Source organism: Patella vulgata, chromosome 7 (genome assembly GCF_932274485.2).
Source record: "Patella vulgata chromosome 7, xgPatVulg1.2, whole genome shotgun sequence".
NCBI classification, from domain to species: Eukaryota; Metazoa; Mollusca; class Gastropoda; family Patellidae; genus Patella; species Patella vulgata.
In genome coordinates, this window is record NC_065885.2 from 63,884,861 (window position 1) to 63,906,808 (window position 21,948).

Here is a 21,948-nt window from a genome sequence, read left to right on the forward strand (position 1 = left end):
CCTACTCCTTGTCATGTACAAGATGGGATTCAAAACAACGCCATTTAACTCCATGACAGTCCTTATGATTTCACACACTCAACCATTTTCCTGAAATAATGGTCCGAGAAATCCCTCTTTGGCCATTGCTGGATTGGCTTCTGATACTTGAGCTTTTGAGGAAGTTTGTCTATTCTTCCCGTTCAATCAAATCTATCCCAAGTAGAGCAACATGACAGCCCTTCGTTTAATCTGGGTCTTCACTAAAACTTTGGACGGTGATTTAAGGTATTAAAAACGGTGAAAGTATGTTCGTCTCCCAACAGTATTGTTTACATTGTTTTCACGCAATTAGTTTTTCTGCAATATTCTGCTATGCACTGGTTAATTGGGCATAATAAAATCGTGAGTCATGATGTAACGTTATGTAAACATACAGGGTGACACAAAAAAAACATTCATCAATAAAAATCGAATAACTTCCAGAATTTTATTTAGATTAACACAAAAATTCAGCTACAATAGGGTTAAGTCTATGTAGCAGACATCTCCAAAGTTTCAAGTCTGTACCACAAAAACTCTTTGTTTAACTGGCGCTCAAAAAATGTGCTCTAAATGAGCTCCCCGGTGCTGCAAGCACATTTGGATCCCGCGGGCAAAGTTCTCGATGACCCTCCCACATTCTTCCCTTGGGATCGCTTTTATTGCTGCTGTGATTGCTGCTTTCAGATCAGGGATAGTCTGGGGGTTGTTGCCGTACACCCTGTCCTTAAGGTATCCCCACAGATAAAAATCTGGGGCGCTCAAGTCCGGTGAATGCGGCAACCACTCCGGGTCACACCTGCGGCTGATCAGTCGGTCAGGGAAACGCTGCTGTAGTCATGCCAATGTTTCATTTGAGGTGTAGGTGGTGGCACTATCCTGCTGGAACCACTGGAGGTCCCTGACGACCCCTCTTCGTCGACCAAGTTTAGGTGATGAATGCTTTTAAGTGTAATGCTTTTGTACCGCAGTTAGCTATAGTGCCGCTGTCCGGGCAAAAATTCCCTCATAGCACACTGTATGGCGTATGCCCGTCTTCATTAGCCCAGGTTAGGAGCAGAACAGAAGGACGTTAAACTCCATTTCATTTCATTTCATTTCATTGTTTCTGTGTTAAATGATAACAATTGCTATTTTACAGGTACTAAGACAGGAAGGTTTAAATAAATACGTAGATCCACGGGTTCTTCAACGAGAAATAGCAGAAGCCACGGACATGACACCGGATGAAATGAATCAAGCTGCCAGAAAACTTTTACGTCACAATCGAGGTAGTGATTCTAGATGTGAACCCTATTTAGATGATTTTTAATTAGGTGCTTTAAGTGCTCAGAAACTTAAAGACTATAACCACTACTCATCGCATGATAAAATATAACACCATCAAAGACGCCAAACGGTCGTCACAAGACAGTAGTGTTATGTTATGTTTATTGTAAAGCGCATCTGAACATGTTTATCATGAAAGGAGCGCTATATAAGTACATGTAATAATAAATAATAATAAATTTAACAAACAAACCGATTCATGTGACGGCCTTATAGCAATTTCTAGCTTGTGCCTCCTACTAGTACTATTTCTACATCTAGATCGAGGTGCATGACTTCATCCATTTATATCGAGATGATGTGTGTTTGTTTTTATATCGCTGGCCGTATATATGTGTGTTGATTCTGGTCTATTAACCAGCTGGCCTGGGTGTGTTAATAGCTAGATTTTATTTTGTACACTGGGCAAACACTAGCCAAATAAATAATCTGCCTGCATGGTTTTCTCATTCTTTGTACATTATTATTTATTATTAGTGTCTCTGAACTCGTTTGAGGGAGAGAGAGAGAAATGGGGTGTAATGTCCACTCACACAAACTAGGTCATTTTGTAACTTTCGTCCCGAAATGACCTAGTATGTGTCGAGTGGACGTTAAAACCCATTTTTCTCTCTCTCTCTGTCACAAAAAAAAAAGGTTGCATGACCTGTTTTTATTTCAAAAACTGAAAACAGTTTCATTAATCATCTCATGCAGTGTACCATTGGCTCAGTTATCATCAAGTACACAACCACACCCATGATAAATGTTACTGAGAATCAGTGTTGGAATTTTAAAACTTTTTCTTGTTGGACATTTTTACTGAAAATAAAGGGACATAACTCTTATTGTTATTTAAGCAGGCGGTTTCAGACCACAATTAAAAATCATGTGTCCAACAAACTATTCAAATTTGTACGTAATAAAAAAATAGGTGCACCAGTGGGAATCCTAAATCATACTTGATGTGATATAAATGTAGTGCCTTGAAATGTGATGTTTATGAGACGTCATTTGACAAAATAAAAACACAAAAACAAAAACCTCCGTTCTGCTGCATCAGATTGTTTCGAAGGATTGTCTACGAACCAGAATATTTTTTTTCGTATGACCCTAATGTCGCGTCGCGTTTCTGGCGAACCGACGAATCTGAAATATTTAAAGTTACAATTTCATATTTTTAAGTTATATTTTTAAAATGTATTAAAATAAAGCCCTAAAATAGATGGTATCTATAAACAGTCCTACCTTGTTAAAGAATAATCCTATTAATCCTATAATTCACTATTGCCAGTTGAGAAATTGGCAAAAATATCATTTTCAACTTCAAATTCAAATTCAGCTATTCCATGGTGGAGAATAGGAAAACAAGGGAGGTAATTATGTTATTATTTCCGGTGTGAAGATTTTTAAGTGTGAGAAAGATGACCTATGATCGTATAATAGTGAGTTGACAACCTATTGAGCAAAAGACATAGATATAATTATGTTTTGACTTTTTTAGAAAATATGAAATTGTAACTTTAAGTATTGAGAATTATGCATTTGAAATTTGTGCTCTGTTGTTATCTCTATGTCTATCAAATAATAACGTTTATGTAAATGGCGTTCCGTGTCCAGGCCCCGAGTTCACAAAGCATTCTCAGACTTAAGTTGAGAATTTACTCAAACTTGTTCACCTTATTTTAACTAAAATATAACCCTTTATAATAATTTTGTTGTTTTAATGTATCAGATATATCAATAAGAAACTATATGCAAAGTTTTGTGTATCTGGATCAAAGATATTTCTCATAAACAGAGATTGAAAGTTGAGCAAATTCTCAACTTAAGTCTGAGAATGCTTTGTGAACTCGGGGCCTGATGTATATGTATGAAATATTAAATCATAAATAAATGTTAATATTTGATGTCCACAGAGATAACAACAGAACACAATTCTCAATACTTAAATATTTCAGATTCATTGGTTTGCCAGAAAAGCGCCACATATATAATAACCATTAATCCAATCATCATCTGGTGTTTGTGAAATCTTGTATCATATATTTTTATCAAATGTATAGAACTATTTTACCAAAGGCAAATGTAAGAAGTCTTTCTATCAAAGGACATAATTACAACTATAGATATATTTGCTACAATTTGAATTTTGAAATAGAAGTAAAATTTGTAAGTGAATATGTATAAATGTCATTATCTTTTGATATTTTTGTCTTCCTAATAATGTTAAAGATGGGTTCCCAGAAATATATTTATCGGGTGATTATTTCCAATAAAAGTATGGTAATTTTGGTATATGTGGAAAGTAGAGATATCCAATCTTACTAGAAAAATACTGGATTCCCCGAAAAACACTCATGGAGCGTATACAGGACAAAAATGTATGGGTTCCCCTAATCAACAGCCCGACGATTAGGAATTTCTGCACGCGTGATGTCAAAGGTCACACGCGAACATTGAGCGCTTGATGTACAAGTTGATAAACTTTATGAAGAGTTAGACGTACAACACTTTCTGAGATAAAAATGACGGAAAAGGAGGCGGGTAGTGAATAATCCGAGAATTTAATTAGGATTCGATATTTCTAATAAATAGTAAGCGATTAAAGACAACGTCGTCTTATGTATGCAATGAATTCTCCTCTGACTTCCAAGAGAGGTAAGTCGCGTGATGTAAACATGACCTGGTTTGATCGAATTTTTATAGCAGGACATTCCTTCGCAATTAAAATGTTTGAGAAGGATTTGAAGCAAAGTTATGACAAATTAATTAGTTTGAATATGTTTTTAGTCCATATATACCATTAAATCACCCAGTTTGTATGCGGGAATCCATCTTTAAAAGTTGATATTTGGAATGTGTTTGAAGAATTATCATACCCAATTTGCATGGGGTGTGAGAATGATTTAATGAATTCTAAAGAAATCTATTTGTGATTTGATTCAGTTTCTGATGAAAGATGAGACCTGTAGCAAGACCGTGATGTTATCGTTGATATTCAGGTTCCGCCTTAACCACAAATACACAAAGACTGGACATTTTGACCGAATTTACCATATGAATGTACATAATACCATATATGGAAGTTTCAGTTTAATTCCGGTGTCCACATATTTTTTGCCCATCAAATTATCATCGTTTTAATCTGTGTCGCAATTTGTGTGTGTGGATTATTTTATTGCTCCGGGGGACAACAGACAACAGGTTGTTTTTAATTTGTTTTGTCAGAGTTCAGGTTTAAACTTGAGTCTGAGTATTATTTTTAAAAAATGAAAATCACTTTGACACTTTGTTTATCTTGTGAGATAAGTACACTTTGAAAGAGAATACAATTTTGTTAAACAAAACAAATAGAAAGCTGTACTGGTTAACAGTTATGTGTAGATATATTTCTAATTGATGGTGATGATATAATATGCACTTCAAGTGTCTTCCAAGTCCATGTGGCCTTGCTGTTAATGGTTATAATGATGACTGGTTGACTTCTTACAAAATTACAGTGGTATCATTATTATTAATATGTTATCTTTTTTTCATTGTACATATTCCTTACATAATCTAATTATTAATTAATCTGCAAAGCTAATTTACCTTTTTTTTTTATTCCACACTACATGAATTCAAGCAAGGGATATGGAAATGTGCTCCTTTTAACCGGCTTGCCATCCATGTTCCGAATTCACAAAGCATTCTCAGACTTCAGTTAAGAATTTACTCAACTTTCAGTCACTATGAGAAATATCTTTGATCCAGAAACACAAAACTTTGCACATAGTTTCTTATTGATTCATTTTATACATTAAAACAATAAAAGTTTCATAAACGGCTATTTTTTTAGTTAAAATAAGGCGAACAATTTTGAGTAAATTCTCAACTTAAGTCTGAAAGAGCCAGATTTTGTTTCTTGAGAGTATCTCATAATCCGTTTAAGATATCTTTATGAAACTCTGTACATACATCAGCCTATTATAGTAGTCTGTATTTAAGATATACAATTTATATAATTCAATATTTTTATTTACAAGTCTGGATTTAAAATATACAATTTATTTAATAAAATATTTTTAATTTATTTAATTAAATATTTTTAATTCCAAGTCTGGATTTAAAATATACAATTTATTTAATTAAATATTTTTAATTACAAGTATGGATTTAAAATATACAAATTCGTATTGTATGCTCCTACATGTTAAAACAAATTTTGGAGTATCATATTGATTAATATTTTGTCTAAAAAAAAAATCCCATTTGTTGGTGTACTTTTTATGAAACCCTTAAAAAGTTTACAGCTATATATTTATTAGTAAAATTTGAAATATATATTAGGCCACGAAGAAAAAAAAACAAATCTGGTTCTCAAATGTTCCTGCATCACTTGAACATACATTATGCAAGAGCTAAATCTGCCTCTATTGCAGGTCTTTCTTAAGGCCTGAAATGTTATCTAAATTACTAATTAGACATTAATTAACATATCCAGACCATAATCAACTCTCGATGTCATTGCTAGTCTGCGATATTTACTAGATTTGAATACATTTTTTTTGATGGATGATTTAACATCAAAATGGAAATCCAGACTTAGTTTTTTTATCGTACGGACTTTAGTAATGATGATTGAGGCTAGCCTAATATTCAATCGCTAATATCTTGGTTCAGAGTGGAGCAATTTGACTGAAAATTTCAGCATATTCTATTTCTGTTATCTCTATTATAGTGAGAACTGTCAACTCTTTATCTAATCTCCCATAATGTATCTTTAAATTTGATCATTCTGAAAACTTAGTTTTGGTTACATGATGTAGATTTAAAGATGCATTATGGGAGATTAGATAAAGAGCTGGCAGTTCTCACTATAATAGTTAAAAACTAGATAATGTAACCACGATTTGCTGAAAATTTAAGTCAAATCAATCCACCCTGAACTGAGTATTTAGCGATTGAATTTTGGGCCTAGCCTCGATCATCATTACTAAAGTCTGTACAATAAAAAAACATATCCATTTTTTGATTTAATCAAAAGCAGCAGACCGGGTTCTAATCCAGTAAATATCACAGGCTAGTGATGCCATCGAGAGTTGATTATGGTCTGGATATGTTAATAAATGTCTAATTAATAATTTAGATAACATTTCAGGCCTAAAGAAAGACGTGCAAACGGCAGATTTAGCTCTTGTATAATGTATGTTTAAGTTTCTAGATTTTAATTATATTTCACACTTATTTGTATATTTCTCATAATTTGTGATTTAATCCCATTTTTATGGTTGTGTTAATAGTCAGAGTGTCAGCGTGAATGGGTGAATTATTTATTTATTTATTTATTTATTTGAATTTATAATCTTTGATTAGAAAGACGAATCCATAAGGTCAAACCAATTTATTTTTTAGTTTGTCGGTATGGAAGGGTATCGCTGCCAATATAAGTTCTTCCGTATGGAAGGTTATCGCTGCCAATATTAAGTTCTTCGGTATGGAAGGGTATTGCTGCCAATATTAAGTTCTTGGGTATGGAAGGGTATTGCTGCCAATAGTAAGTTCTTCCGTATGGAAGGTTATCGCTGCCAATATTAAGTTCTTCGGTATGGAAGGGTATCGCTGCCAATATTAAGTTCTTCGGTATGGAAGGGTATCGCTGGCAATATTAAGTTCTTCGGTATGGAAGGGTATCGCTGCCAATATTAAGTTCTTCGGTATGGAAGGATATTGCTGCCAATATTAAGTTCTTCGGTAATGGTAATGTGAAAATACCTTAAATGACAAAGTTACGTGTGAAGAATATCTCTCAATAAATTTGACATTTGCGCTTTGTGACATCTTTCTCATAGCAGTTTCTACACAGCATCTTTCTCATAGCAGTTTCTACACTGCATCTTTCTCATAGCAGTTTCTACACAGCATCTTTCTCATAGCAGTTTCTACACTGCATCTTTCTCATAGCAGTTTCTACACAGCATCTTTCTCATAGCAGTTTCTACACAGCATCTTTCTCATAGCAGTTTCTACACAGCATCTTTCTCATAGCAGTTTCTACACAGCATCTTGCTCATAGCAGTTTCTACACAGCATCTTGCTCATAGCAGTTTCTACACAGCATCTTGCTCATAGCAGTTTCTAGACTGCATCTTTCTCATAGCAGTAAATTTGATAGGCAAATGATGGATGTCACGTAAGGATGGAAACAACCCAACAGACGTTAATATTCCTATCAAGCCACTATCATTATCCGTATTAGGACTTTGTGCATTATACTTTTTATCACTGGACATTTGAGCAGACCATTTAATATTGACAGTGATACCCTTCCATACTTCGTAGGCTTGATAAATAAAATAACACTCGAGTCTCATGAAAAATGTTTTAGTTAGAATTTCAAAGCTTTAAACCGTGGAATCAAAAGCTCTTAAGAAGAGCATTCAAGCATTTTTATTTTTTTAATTATTATTTTTTTGCCCAAGTAATAGGACGCAAAATTTTAATAGCCAATCCTGAAAAACTAAAATTCAAATTGGTATGAACTAATTGTGATATTTTCAATGTGGATACACATGGAGAAACCTACACTGTAATCCCGGTAGCGTTTAATCTTGTGTATTAAGCATTAATTTCTTTAACAGTGATCAAGAAATTAAACACTTGTAAATTGGACACTCAATATCAAAATTGAATGGTCAGCTTTAAACCAGTCACAAGAACAAATTAGATGATTTTTGGTGATTTTAAATGATTTTTATGAATTTTCAAACAAGGTTTTGATATTGAATGACTGTTAAAGAGATTAATGCTAAATACACAAGCTTAAATGCTGCCTGGGTTACAGTGAGAGCTTGTATACTATGCAGTTGTACATTATTTAATATTTTGCATACTACCAGAATTTTCTTACCATTTTTTTAAAATTGTCAATAGTCTTGTACGGTACACGTTGATATATGGAAAGATTGAAATGTCATCCATTATTTCACCAAGGATTGTTACCAATGTGCAATAAAATGAAAATCTACCTGATTAGGACTTGTTCTACCTTGCCAAGCGGATTGAGGCAACAAAAAAGTGATTATTTAATTTACTGACTTATTTTGTTCCCTCAGCAAAGAAAAGTTTGGAGGAGAGAAAAAAAGGGCAATCTTATATTATTTAACTGACGAGAAATCTTTTATCTGCAATGATCTTGATCTTGCATGCAGAGATGGGTAGAGAAGGAACTGGTGAGTATTGTAAGGTCAGGGGCCCTGAAGAAGTCGATGTTCTCATATGGAGTGGGGGCCTTTTATAGTCTGGAATTTATGTTGTTTTTGATGAATTGTTAAACATACATTATTTAAACATACATTATGCAAGAGCTAAATCTGCCTATTGCAGGTCTTTCTTTAGCCCTAAAATGTTATCTAAAATATTAATTAGATATTAATTAATTTATCCAGGCCATAATGAACTCTGGATGGCATCGGATTTCTCTGATATTGAATAGATTAGAATAGTTCAGCTATATTTTAATTCAAGCTAAAAATGGAGGAGCGAGACTTAGCTTCGAACAGCCAGTACGGTGGTTGAAATTATTGCACATGTCTTGTCAAACCTTCAAAGGCTTATATCTTTGCTCGCAATAGAGTAATTTGAATGAAATTTTCAAATTATTCATTTAAGATTATCTATTTTCGAACGATTATAGCAAGAATGGCTAGCTCTTTATCTAAATCTTACATAATGTATCTTTAAGTTTGATCTTCAAGATAGACTCTAGTTATATCTACAGAAAGCACCATTTACAGTCAGTCTTTCAGAAATTTTCTCATGCCAGGAAGGAAAGACCAAAGATCACCCCTAGAGTCTGACTCAGACTCGGGAGCTTCTGAACCGCAGCATGTCCCCTGCTTGAATATCAAATAAGTAAATTACGTTTTTAATTGTATGATATTATGTTGAATTCAACATAAATTAACCATGAAGCAAAATAAGAACATGCTTAGAGCCGCAAGGGAGGAGGTGGAGGTGTGTGTGTGTGTGTGAGTGTGAGGGGGGGTACACTACAGAGCAGAGTTTTTTTCCTATGCCAGATTTGAAAGAAAAAGATGGGGGTCCCACAATCTTTTAAGGGCTTAGGCCCTGTGTGTGTCCTAAGTTTCATTAAATTACCATTATCAGTGTGACAATCCGTATAGTATCTGAGGGAACACATCTACAGCAGTTTTGAAAGTATCAAGTACATTTGCCTCCGCGTCGGACCAATGATGTTAAACCCCCCCCCCCCACCAACACCAATGTTTAAATTAAGTCAGACGTTTTTGTCCCATCCAAATAAACAAACAAGAGTGAATGAATGAAACCTTCTTATTTCTGTAATGGAGAAAGCTTAAGTCTGAGGTTATGCTGAGGGAAAAATACTTGAAGGAAGAAACAGGGGCGTATCCATGAAATTGAGCAGAGGGGGTTTCAGGGGGGAAAATGTCAAATTTGGTGCGAGGTGTTGGGGATTACCCAAGAATTTGATAAAATCAGCAGAAGCCCTGAAACAATATTTCTGCCTGCTCATTTAGGTACATATATAGGATAAGACTGGAGTGACGCTAAAACTGCAGCAATGGGGCAAAAAAAAAAACCTCGAAGGTAAATTAATACAAAAAGTTGTTTTAACAAAGGTTCCCCCCATCCCACCCCAGTATAACTGAGGATGGGGGCTTTCTGAAACAGCATCCCTGCTCCAACCCTGAATTATATAGTTAAAAATAAACAGAAATGTAAAATACAGTTGAACTTAACTTCCACTCAGAAGAACGAAGAACCCAACCCATTCCACCAACATAACAGGTACCAGTAGCTATGGATTCCACTTTGTCTTGTACTTTTATTTTAACATGTATTATGTAAGAGCTAAATCTGCCTATTGCAGGTCTTTCTTTTGGCCTGAAATGTTATATAAACTATTAATTAGACATTTTTATTCACATAACAAGTCTATAATCAAATCACTAGAACATGGAATGGCTGTGATATTAAGTGTATTAAAAAATGTCTGCCATATTATTGTTAAAGGGACAATAACACTCTTGCTGGCTTGAAAGCTCCAGAAAATAAATAATATCTCTATCTAAGTACTAGATGTTTAAGTGTCCTACCTGTTGTGTAAATTATCCATTACATCCTATTTTACTTGTCCAGAGGGTTCGAAAATATTTTTAAATCGAAGTTTCATTTGAAAAGGTTTACGTTAAATGTTTCAAACCATTATGTTGAATTTTTCAAAATTTGTAAATAAAGTGTGTTAAGATGAAATTTGTATCATCAATTAATTGGAATATTGTAAAATAGTACAATTTGTTGACCAGAATAAAGATTGGGACATATTATTCAGTTACAACAAGAGTGGTATTGAGCCTTTAAACATATATTATCGTAGCAATGGTACTTGATAATCAAGGCTACTATTTCTTGTCAAAACTTTGCTCAGAATACATTAATTTGACTGATATTTTCCATATATTTTTCATGATCTACATGAAGGTGTATTTTTAAGCCAGCTCTTTATCTAAATCTTACATGATGCATCTTTAATTGGCATTAAGTATAAATGAATTTGTAACATGGATGGGAAATCTTCCTTTGTTCTTTTCGTTGAATAAGCAGATTGTTTTCCCTCTAGTAGATTGGGTGGAGCTTAACCGTGCAATAACTAGATATGTTCAATGTTATTGCACTCTTTTGCTGGTTTACACTAGTTTTAGTAGAAATCATACACAGAAGTGGGGTAGATTTTCTGTGCAATAACAATAAGCATGTTGAGCAGTTGTCAATGTTACAAGTCATTTATAGCACGCTTCATTCGTTAACAGGTTTAACCCCTCAGCCTCTGGTTAAACGGGGATCACGTGGCTAAGTGGGTAAGACGCTAGCTCGCTAGCCTGGAGGTCGGATGTTCGATCCCTGCATTGGCCGAGAAAGTTCATCCAGATTTTCCGGCGTGGTTCTCCCTTGTCAGTGATGCAGGACGGAGGGGCTGACAAGGAAAGCTGTCTAGTCGTTCGGATGGGACGAAAAACCGAGGTCCCGTGTACACATTGGCGTGCACGTAAAAGATCCCTTGGCAGTTGGAATTCGATATAAGAGTAGGCCGTAGTGCCGCTGTCCGGGCAAAATTTCCCTCATAGCACACTGTATGGCGTATGCCCGTCTTCATTAGCCCAGGTTAGGAGCAGAAAAGTAGGACGTTAAACTCCATTTCATTTCATTTTCATTTCATTTCTCTGGTTAAACCTGTTAACTCATGAAATCCGTGCTATAAATATAATATAGGGCTAGTTAAAGTTATTCATATCCTGCAATACATTGATATCCTGTAACTTCGGGCCTCCCAAATTGGGCCCCTCATTTTCTACAATTGGCCCTGAAACAGTTAACCCCTATTAGTACCAGACTGCACCTATTTAAGCTCTATCATCGAAATGTCTATGACCAAAACATTGACCTACCCTTCTACTATTGGGTAAGTAGTGAACTAGAAAATAACAATATTATTTTGTGGGAAAATAATGAATTCGTGTTCATTTCAGAATTTCATATTACCTAATGTGTCTTTAATTAAGATTGTTTTTGATTAAGAGTTCTCAAGGACTTCCTGAAAATAAAGACTACACCTAACTATAGTTGTGAATGGTTGAGATGATGATGATGATGATGATGATTTTTATTAAGAGCGTCCAAAGACCCCATGAAAAATGATGATGTGGATGATAAAGATTAGACCCATATTTGAGAATATTATTGACAGTGATGATGATGGTGATGATGATTTAGATATATATAATTGTGAATATAGTAATCAAGATATAGATGTTATTCAATACAGGTGTGACAGGTAAGACAATGATCTGTTTTATTTTGTCATGTTGTTATATTTATGCACATTCATTGACTGCTCTTTGTTTGATAAATTAGGGGGGTTGGATGGCCGAATGGTTAGCACGTGTGTGCTGTATCATAAGGCTTGTCATTGAGTCAACTGGCATGGTTTCAAATCCCTGGTTGTACGTGATAAGAAGAAGGGTCGTCTGTCCAACCTCGTGGGTTTTCTCCAGGTACTCCAGTTTCCTCCCACTGCTAAAGACCCCTACGCGCAATCAAATTATTGAAATAAAAAATTAAACCATATCTTAGCCTTAAAATGACCTAGTTTGTGTCGAGTGGACGTTAAACCCCATTTCTCTCTCTCTCTCTCTCTCTTGATAAATTAATTATGAGTTATTTAATGTTGAATCATAAACGGAAACATGTGAACATTATCTTACTCCCTTGACGCTGATAGGCAGATGGATTCATTCAAAAGTTTACAGGATTCTAATGGTCTGATTTTATATGGTATTTATTAATGGTATTACAGCTAATTACAGCCTAATTATTGCTTAATTAAAAGATTGGGTATTTAAAGAGGCCATATCACTTTCACCAAATAAATAAATGTTATTAATTTGAAATAACATGATATTCAAAATAAGCTAAGCCTCTCCCAATTAATGAATATCTAATCATTGGCTTAGTTTACAGAGAATATCCAATCAATGGCTTAGTTTACAGAGAGAGAGAGTGAGAGAGAGAGAGAGAGAGAGATTAACATCCACTTGACACAAACTAGGTCATTTGGGGACTAAAATATGGTTCAATTTTATTTCAATAATTCACCTGCGTGTAGGGGTCTCTAGCAGTGGGAGGAAACTGGAAGACCCCCGATTCTACACTAATAACGAAAAACAAAGACCCTGTCATGCTGCAGTGTGTGGAGGTGTGCAAGGGCAAAATTTCAGGTGTGAGGGTGGTACTTTGGTATGACAGAACCATGGAAAGTACACCTCTACCAGTTTTTCTTTGGATGAAATTAGTGAATATCTACAGCACACAGTTAGTTAGATTATAATAGATTTGTTAATTACCTTATATCAGACATGACACTGACAGGTACCTTAGAAATTATTGTCATGCACTAAAACAAGCTGCCAAAATTTTCACAATCAAAGATATTTTTTGTGGGTCGCGTCCTGTCTGTGTGGCCCAAGATATGTTATGCCAACTGGAATCGAGTACTAGCATATGGCTAATAGTTTAAAATTTATTAATATATGAAAGTTACCAGGGGCATTTTTTAGTCCAAAGGGGACAGCGGAACCCAGACTATTATACACTGATATTTCCCTTTTACCTGTGCCGATTTAGATGAAGGGAGGTCCAAGGCAATACCACTGATGAGGAAGGTCCCTCCCAATTCCCAGCCCTCACAACTAAATGAAGATGAAAGTAGGTTAAAACCCAATAGCCGAGGATGATGTCGGATGTTTAAGACCACAGTGTATGTAAGAAAGGTTTATGTCAGTGTCAAAAATATTATACACCTTGACGGGCGGTCCCCTAATTCTTGAGGCCCTAGGCTTCAGCCTGCCAAGGACTGAATATTTCTTTGACTGGAGGCCCCCTAGATCTTGAGCTCGTAGCTAATCGTCAGCATACAGGGAAATCCAGAAGTGAGCTTTACTCTAATTAAAGGAGCTAAATCGCTAACATTTGGGACCTAGAAATTCACAAAAGTGGGTCGCAACGCATATAATACTATAATATGAATGTATATAAACTGATTTACATTTAATGGTTTCCGTTTTTACTCCAATTTCAAATCAGTTATGTTCGGCGAAATAAGTCAGCAATCTCAATCGAGTGCAAATTTCTAGCGTCTAGTTATTCTAGTCTACATAACTCCATTTGATTTGGTGCAATATGTCTAGCCTCGTCCCTCGAGTCTCTCAATACAACTGGGGCTGAAGCGCATTATGGTACACGATTCGTGTACCAATGTTAAAAAAATTATTTTATCTTAAATATCGGATATCAGAAGCTCATCTTTTCCCGGTAAGTTTACATCATCAATGTTGATTTAAATTGACCAATAATTCGTGTTTTCGATGTCGAAGATTTTGGAGGATTTTGAGTTACGGACTTAGGTCCTTTAATAAATAACTCGTGTACTTATGATCACCTTAACAAGGAAGACATCAGTTATTCATTTATCATTACATAAAGTTTCTGTTGAATCAGTTACCATAACCTGTAGTCATAGATGAGTAGAGGTTACAGTCTACCAGACGGTTGTAATTTCATGCAACTTGTTTTGGTATTAGGTTATTGGTCTCTAATAATACCATCACTATTAATCTTGTTATCTAATAGTAATATCTTGTTACTAAAAGCCTACTGATATCCAAATGGATGAATGTTCTCTTTTTGGAACAAGAAATATTTCCTGTATCTCTTTTCAAATGACTCCAATAAGTTCCGAATCATCTCCTGCGGTTTACAATCAAAGACATAAGAATAGTAGATAGAGATAGAGAGAGAGAGAGAGAGAGATAGAAAGAGAGAGAGATAGAGAGAGAGAGAGAGAGATAGAGAGGGATGGGTTTAACGTCCACTCAACACAAACTAGGTTATTTCAGACTAACATATGGTTCAGTTATATTTCAATAATTTGCTGTAGCAGTGGGTGGAAACCGAAGGACCCAAAGAAAGCCCACATGGTTGGACAGGCAACCCTACTCCTTGTCACATACAACCGGGGAATCGAAAACATGCCAGTTGACCCAATGACACACCTTATGATACAATGCGCTAACCATTCGGCCATCCAACCCCTCGAAGACATACAGTGTCACCCTCCTAGCTATAGCTGGCTGGTCACCTTTAGCTTAAGGTCGTGATTTTGGTCCCTGGTGTGGGGATCACGTGGCTAAGTGGGTAAAGACACTGGCTCGCTAGCCTGGAGGTCGGGTGTTCGATACCTGCATTGGCCGAGAAAGTCCATTCAGATTTTCCGGCGTCGATTCCCCTTGTCAGTGATGCAGGCTTGAAGGCCTGACAAGGACAGCTGTCTACACATTGCCATGCATGTAAAAGATCCCTTATCTATTTTAGCTCTTTATCTAAACTTACACTTGACAAGGACAGCTATCTAGTCCTTCGGATGATCCGAAAAACCGAGGTCCCGTGTATACATTGGAATGCATGTAAAAGATCCTTTGGCAGTTGGAATTCGATATAAGAGTAGGCTGTAGCGCCGCTGTCCGGGCAAAATTTCCCTCATAGCACACTGTATGGCGTATGCCCGTCTTCATTAGCCCAGGTTAGGAGCAGCACAGTAGGACGTTAAACCCCATTTCATTTCATTTTGTCCCTGGTGTGAGTGTATGTGGCGTGGAGATAGGGGTGCCATCTTAACTTTATGGGTTCACCCCAGGTACTCCGGTTTCCTCCCACAGAAAAGATCCCTACACGTATGTGCGCTAAGATAATAAAAATAAGACAACATGTCTGCGATATCACGCTCGGTGGAAGCAGAGGTTAAACACTAATAGAACAAGATCTTGGTAACGCAATAGTAGAGTAGTATCAATGGACGTCAGGATATTTGCATGTAAAAATGAAGTTGTACTACCAATAATTAATGGAGTATTTTCATGGCCAATAAATGAAGTACCTTACTTATTGATGTACCTTTACCAAACCCCAGCTAATTTCAACCTGAGCTTTTTGTTTATTGTTCAATTCTGTCTTAATTTGAACCAGTAGAAACAAATTGGATGCTTTTAGTATGAGTAAATTGGCTTTATTTCTATGACCCATACATCTGATTCGATGTCTAACTTAGATTGTCTGATTATTGGAGAATAATTAATGTCAGAGGTTTGTTGGATTGGTTTGTCCGATCGCAAATAGTTAAAAAAGATTCCGTAAAGCAGGCTATTTAGTTAGTTTCCCTGCCCAAAAACTCTGCTTTAAATTGAGGGGTAAACTTTGTTTATTATTTATATATGTATGATATATAATCAACAGCCAATTAAAATTAATTAACAACATTGTCTACAACTTCATTAACATCCAGTTAAAAACTAATTAACTTTGTCAATGTTTGAAAATATTGAGAGAGAGATAGAGAGAGAGAGAGAGAGAGAGAGAGATGGGGTTTAAGTCCACGTGACACAAACTAGGTCATTTCGGGACTAACATATGGTTCAATTTTATTTCAATAATTCACTTGTGCATAGGGGTCTTTAGCAGTGGGAGGAAACCGGAGGACCCAGAGAAAACCCATGAGGTTGGACAGGCGACTCTACTCCTTGTCACGTATAACCGTGGAATCAAAACCATGCTAGTTGACTCAATGACCGACTTTATGATACAGCGCACACACGCTAACCATTCAGCCATCCACCCCCCCCTTGAAAATATTGAAGACTCATATTTGAGATCAAGGAAAAAGTGATAACATTTTCTAAAATATGAACTGATGGTAGATTTCATCCTAATCTATATATATATTTGTGACTGTCATTTGTCTGTCTGTCTGTCTGTTCGGGGTTAGCGGCTACACTAGGTCTGCCCCGAGTCTGAAATTTGGGGTATAGGGGTAGCTCGGACCGGGGAGTAACATAGGCCAGGTGGCGTTAGTCTACCACTTCCGGTTTCGGAGTTATGACCCCCGAGCGAAGCCGGTCTGTTCGGGGTTGGCGGCTACACTAGGTCTGCCCCGAGTCTGAAATTTGGGGTATAGGGGTAGCTCGGACCGAGGAGTAACATGGGCCAGGTGGCGTTAGTGTACCACTTCCGGTTTCGGAGTTATGACCCCCGAGCGAAGTCTGTCTGTTCGGGGTTGGCGGCTACATCTGCCCCGGGTCTGAAATTTGGGGTATAGGGATAGCTCGGACCGGGGAGTAACATAGGCCGGTTTCGGAGTTATGACCCCCGAGCGAAGCCGGTCTGTTCGGGGTTGGTGGCTACACTAGGTCTGCCCCGAGTCCGAAATTTGGGGTATAGGGGTAGCACGGACCGGGGAGTAACATAGGCTAGGTGGCGTTAGTCTACCACTTCCGGTTTCGGAGTTATGACCCCAAGCGAAGTCTGTCTGTTCGGGGTTGGCGGCTACACTAGGTCTGCCCCGAGTCTGAAATTTGGGGTATAGGTGTAGCTCGGACCGGGGAGTAACATAGGCCAGGTGGCGTTAGTCTACCACTTCCGGTTTCGGAGTTATGACCCCCGAGCGAAGCCGGGTATCCTGCTAGTCATTCATAATTTGCACTGTTCAGTAGATATCAAATTTCTTACGTCCTAATTAATGTTAATATGTTTTTAACATATTATATTACAGGGGTATTATGTAAGATTGTAAATAAAATGAAAATGAAATGAAATGAAATGGGGTTTAACGTCCTACTGTTCTGCTCCGAAGGACTAGACAGCTGTCCTTGTCAAGTGTAAGATTAGATAAAGAGCTAAAATAGATAATGAAAACAGAATATGCTGAAAACTGCGACTGATTGCTTCACTCTAAACCGAGATATTAGTGATTCAATTTTAGGCTAGCCTCGATCATCATTACTACCGTTGGTATAATCACATAACTTATTCAAATCCACTAACGATGGCATCGAGTTGATTACGTTTTTGACAAGTTAATCAATGTCTAATCAATAAAATAGATAACATTTCAGACCTAAAGAAAGACCTGCAATAGTAGTAGACTTATTACATAGGGAGCAGCATAGGACGATGGAATTTTCAAAGCATCATAACTTTTTAAAAACTGAATAGAACTGAACCATTTTAGGACTGATATTCCTATTATAGATTCAACTTTCAAAATATTGTAGTCTGCTAGGGATCCTGAAGCGAGAGAGAGAGAGAAATGGGATTTAACGTCCACTCGACACAAACTAGGTCATTTCGGGACTAACATATGGTTTAATTTTATTTACATAATTCGCTTGCGCGTAGGGGTCTTTAGCAGTGGGAGGAAACCGGAGGCCCCGGAGAAAACCCACGAGGTTGGACAGGCGACCCTACTCCTTGCCACGTACAACCGGGGATTCGAAACTATGCAGCAGATTCTTTAAATATATAAGTCTCTAACTCAGTATCGAATATAAATCAATTATGCATTCATATTACTTTATTATATGCGTTGCGACCCATTTGAGTCAATTTCTAGGTCCCAAATATTAGCGATTTAGCTCCCTTAAGTTCACCTGAAGTCTTTTCATAAAGAAATAGTTGTCTGCCTGCTAATTGTTGAGGGGGGTTGGATTGCCGAATGGTTAACACCTGCACGCTGTATCATAAGGTCTGTCATTGAGTCAACTGGTGTGGTTTTGATTCCCCGGTTGTATGTGATAAGGAGTTGGGTCGCCTGTCCAACCTTGTGGGTTTTCTCCGGGTCCTCCAGTTTCCTCCCACTGTTAAAGACCCCTACGCGCAAGCGAATTATTAAAATAAAATTGAACCATGTGTTAGTCCCGAAATCACCTAGTTTGTAACGAGTGGACTTTAAACCCCATTTCTCTCTCTCTATCTCTCTCTATGTACAACAGCTCAGTTAACTGTTACAAACAAACTACTATATTACTACGATGGTACAACATAGTAACATACATACATTGATAATTTACAGAGAAGAGATAGACACCGTATACAATATATACAGTTCAGTTAAAGATACATTGTGGGAAATTCGATAACAAGTTGGTAGTTCTCACTATAATAGTTAAAAACTAGATAATGTAAAGGCAATTAGCTGAAAATGTCATTCAAATTGATCCACTATGAACCGAGAACTAAGCGATTGAAATTTGCACCAAGCCTCGATCATTACTAAGGTCAGTACGATAAACAACATAGTCTCGATTATCCATTTAATCGTTAAATTGTGAAGGAAAGTTTTGCAGTAAATCGGCTCATAATCCACTAAAGATCGCAGGCTAGTGATGCCATCTAGAGTTGATTATGGTCTGGATAGGTTAATTAATGTCTAATTAATAATTTAGATAACATTTCTGGCCTAAAGAAAGACCTGCAATAGACAGATTTAGATCTTGCATAATGTATGTTTAACTGTTACAAACAAACTACTATATTACTAAGATGGTACAACATACATATATAATATAGAGAGAGTAGAGACAGACACATAGTTTACACGATCAGTTAACTGTTCCAAACATACCTATTATTACAACTAGTACTATAAGGTACTTATAATATACACTATTATAATTACAAACTAGAGGAGTAATATATATTGGATTTAGTTTGTGCATGTTTATTTAGTCAGCTGCTGTTCAATATAATGTAAGTTATACTAATTTTATTGTAAAATACGCTCGCTCGTATAGCATACTAGATCTAAAAAATACAAACTATAATATTGTCATTGATATACCAATTTGAGTAATAGTATATAATGTAGAAATGAACAAAGTTATTGGTCTATTATTTTTAAGTCATATTTATTTTTTTATTTATTTATTTCTGTAATATACTAGAAATTAATGAAGAAAGTGTACAATCTGTAACAATTTTAAGTAATAGTACATGTATATGAGAGGGAGAGAGAGAGAGAGAGAGAGAGAGAGAGAGAGATGGGGTATAATGTCCACTCAACACAAACCAGGTCATTTCAGGACGAACATATGGTTCAGTTTTATTTCGATAATTTGCTTGTGCGTAGGGGTCTTTAGCAGTGGGGGGAAACAGAACCTCGAGAAAACCACGATGTTGAACAGGCGAGTCTACTCCTTGTCACGTACAACAGGGGAATTGAAACCACGCCTTATGATACAACGTACTAACCATTCGGTCATCCAACACACCCTATGATTTAGAAACAGTATGTAGTCATTCAGAAGAGACAAATAAAAATATGAGGTTCTGTGTACACCTTCATTAGCCCAGTCGGTGCATAAGAGTAGGATGCTAAACCCCATTTCATTTCAAAACTATGTGAGCATAACTTATTTAGGGGTCTTCGAGTCTACTGTACTTGCAGACTCGACCCTTCTAGTCCATCCCTGACAGATTATGGTTAAGATAAAGCAGGCAAACAGAGAGAGAGAGAGAGAGAGAGAGAGAGATATGGGGTTTAACGTCCACTCGACACAAACTAGGTCATTTTGGGACTAACATATGGTTTAATTTTTTTTCAATAATTCGCTTGCGCATAGGGGTCTTTAGCAGTGGGAAAAACCGGAGTACCCGTAGAAAACCCACAGGGTTGAACACCAGGCAAACAGAATGTTACAATGATTATATCAACAAAGATACATTATGGGAGATTCGGTAATGAGTTCACAGTTCTCACTGTAATAGTTAAAACTAAAGTAAATATAGAATATGCTGAAAAAAACAGTCAAATTGATCCACTATGATCCGAGAACTAAGTGATTGAAATTTCCGCCTAGCCTCTAACATCATTACTAAAGGAAGTACGATAAACAGCATAGTCTCGATTATCCATTTAATCATTAAATCGTGAAGGAAATTTAAGCAGTAAATCGTCTCATAATCAACTAAAGATCGCAGGCTAGCGATGCCATCTAGAGTTGATTATGGTCTGGATAGGTTAATTAATGTCTAATTAATAATTTAGATAACATTTCAAGCCTAAAGAAAGACCTGCAATAGACAGATTTAGCTCTTGCATAATGTATGTTTAATATAGGAGCCACGGTGGCTAGGTGGTTAAGACGCTGGCTCGCTAGCCTGGAGGTCTGGTGTTCGATCCCTGCATTGGCCGAGAAAGTTCATCCAGATTTTCCGACGTGGTTTCCCCTTGTCAGTGGTGCAGAACAGAGGGCCTGACAAGGACAGCTGTCTAGTCCTTCGGATGATAAGAAAAATCGAGGTACCGTGTATACATTGGAATGCACGTAAAAGATCCCTTGGCAGTTGGAATTCGATATAAAGAGTAGGCGATAGTGCCGCTGCCCGGGCAAAATTTCCCTCATAGCACACTGTATGGCATATGCCCCTCTTCATTAGCCCAGTATAGGAGCAGAACAGTAGGACGTTAAACCCCATTTCATTTCATTTTTATGTTTAATACAGCATTTCTTTCCTCCATTATATTATTTACAAGCACAAAGGGACAGACTAGGGGCCACCCCCACTCGTGATTTGGTTGTACCTGTCTATGACTCCAAGTAGGAAATATAACGAAATGGGGTTTAATTCCTACTGTTCTGTACGGACTGGGATTATGAGCGAGATAAAATGAAATGGAGTTTAACGTCCTACTGTTCTGCTCTTACCGGGCTTATGAAGACGGCATAAGTCATACAGTGTGCTATGAGGGAAATTTTGCACGGGCAGCGGCACAATGGCCTACTCTTTTGTTGAATCCAAACTGCCAAAAGATCATTTACGTGCATGCCAATGTATACACAGGACCTTGGTTTTTCATCCCATCCCAACGACTAGACTGCTGTTATTGTCAATATGACTGAGATAAAAAAACAGGCCAACAGAATGTTACAATAACATATTTATATAAACTATTAAACCTATTTAGAATCAAATTTCAACTGTTAAAGAACAATGAAGATAACGCCATAGGCCTACTATTAATATGCTATATTTCTGTTGGCTATATACTAGCAACCAATCAGAAAATGTTTGATAATGAGAATAAACTAATGTATTGGTAGCCTACATTTCAAATTAAACTGGTCAATAAATGCTGTATATTCCAAGCTGGTCGTAAACTTTTATCAATAATAAGACTAGTATATGACTCAATAGGTCGATTGTTCA

The 21,948-nt window shown here is 36.6% G+C and overlaps 1 protein-coding gene and 1 long non-coding RNA gene across 2 annotated transcripts in view; both read left to right on the plus strand.

The window, feature by feature from the left end:
- The window catches only part of LOC126827870 (muscle calcium channel subunit alpha-1), a 68,471-nt gene extending 62,674 nt beyond the window's left edge, over positions 1-5,797 (plus strand). Inside the window, exons 42-43 of the mRNA XM_056102175.1 lie at positions 1,163-1,292; positions 4,279-5,797. Coding sequence (XP_055958150.1) covers positions 1,163-1,292; positions 4,279-4,295 — 147 coding nt within the window. The 3' untranslated portion in view covers positions 4,296-5,797. The remainder of the gene's footprint in view (positions 1-1,162; positions 1,293-4,278) is intronic.
- Positions 5,798-6,473: 676 nt separating this feature from the next.
- Positions 6,474-8,343, plus strand: LOC130013546 (uncharacterized). The gene is made up of 2 exons (XR_008788734.1): positions 6,474-6,778; positions 6,890-8,343. It is a non-coding gene; the product is annotated as an uncharacterized LOC130013546 (long non-coding RNA).
- Positions 8,344-21,948: the final 13,605 nt, after the last annotated feature.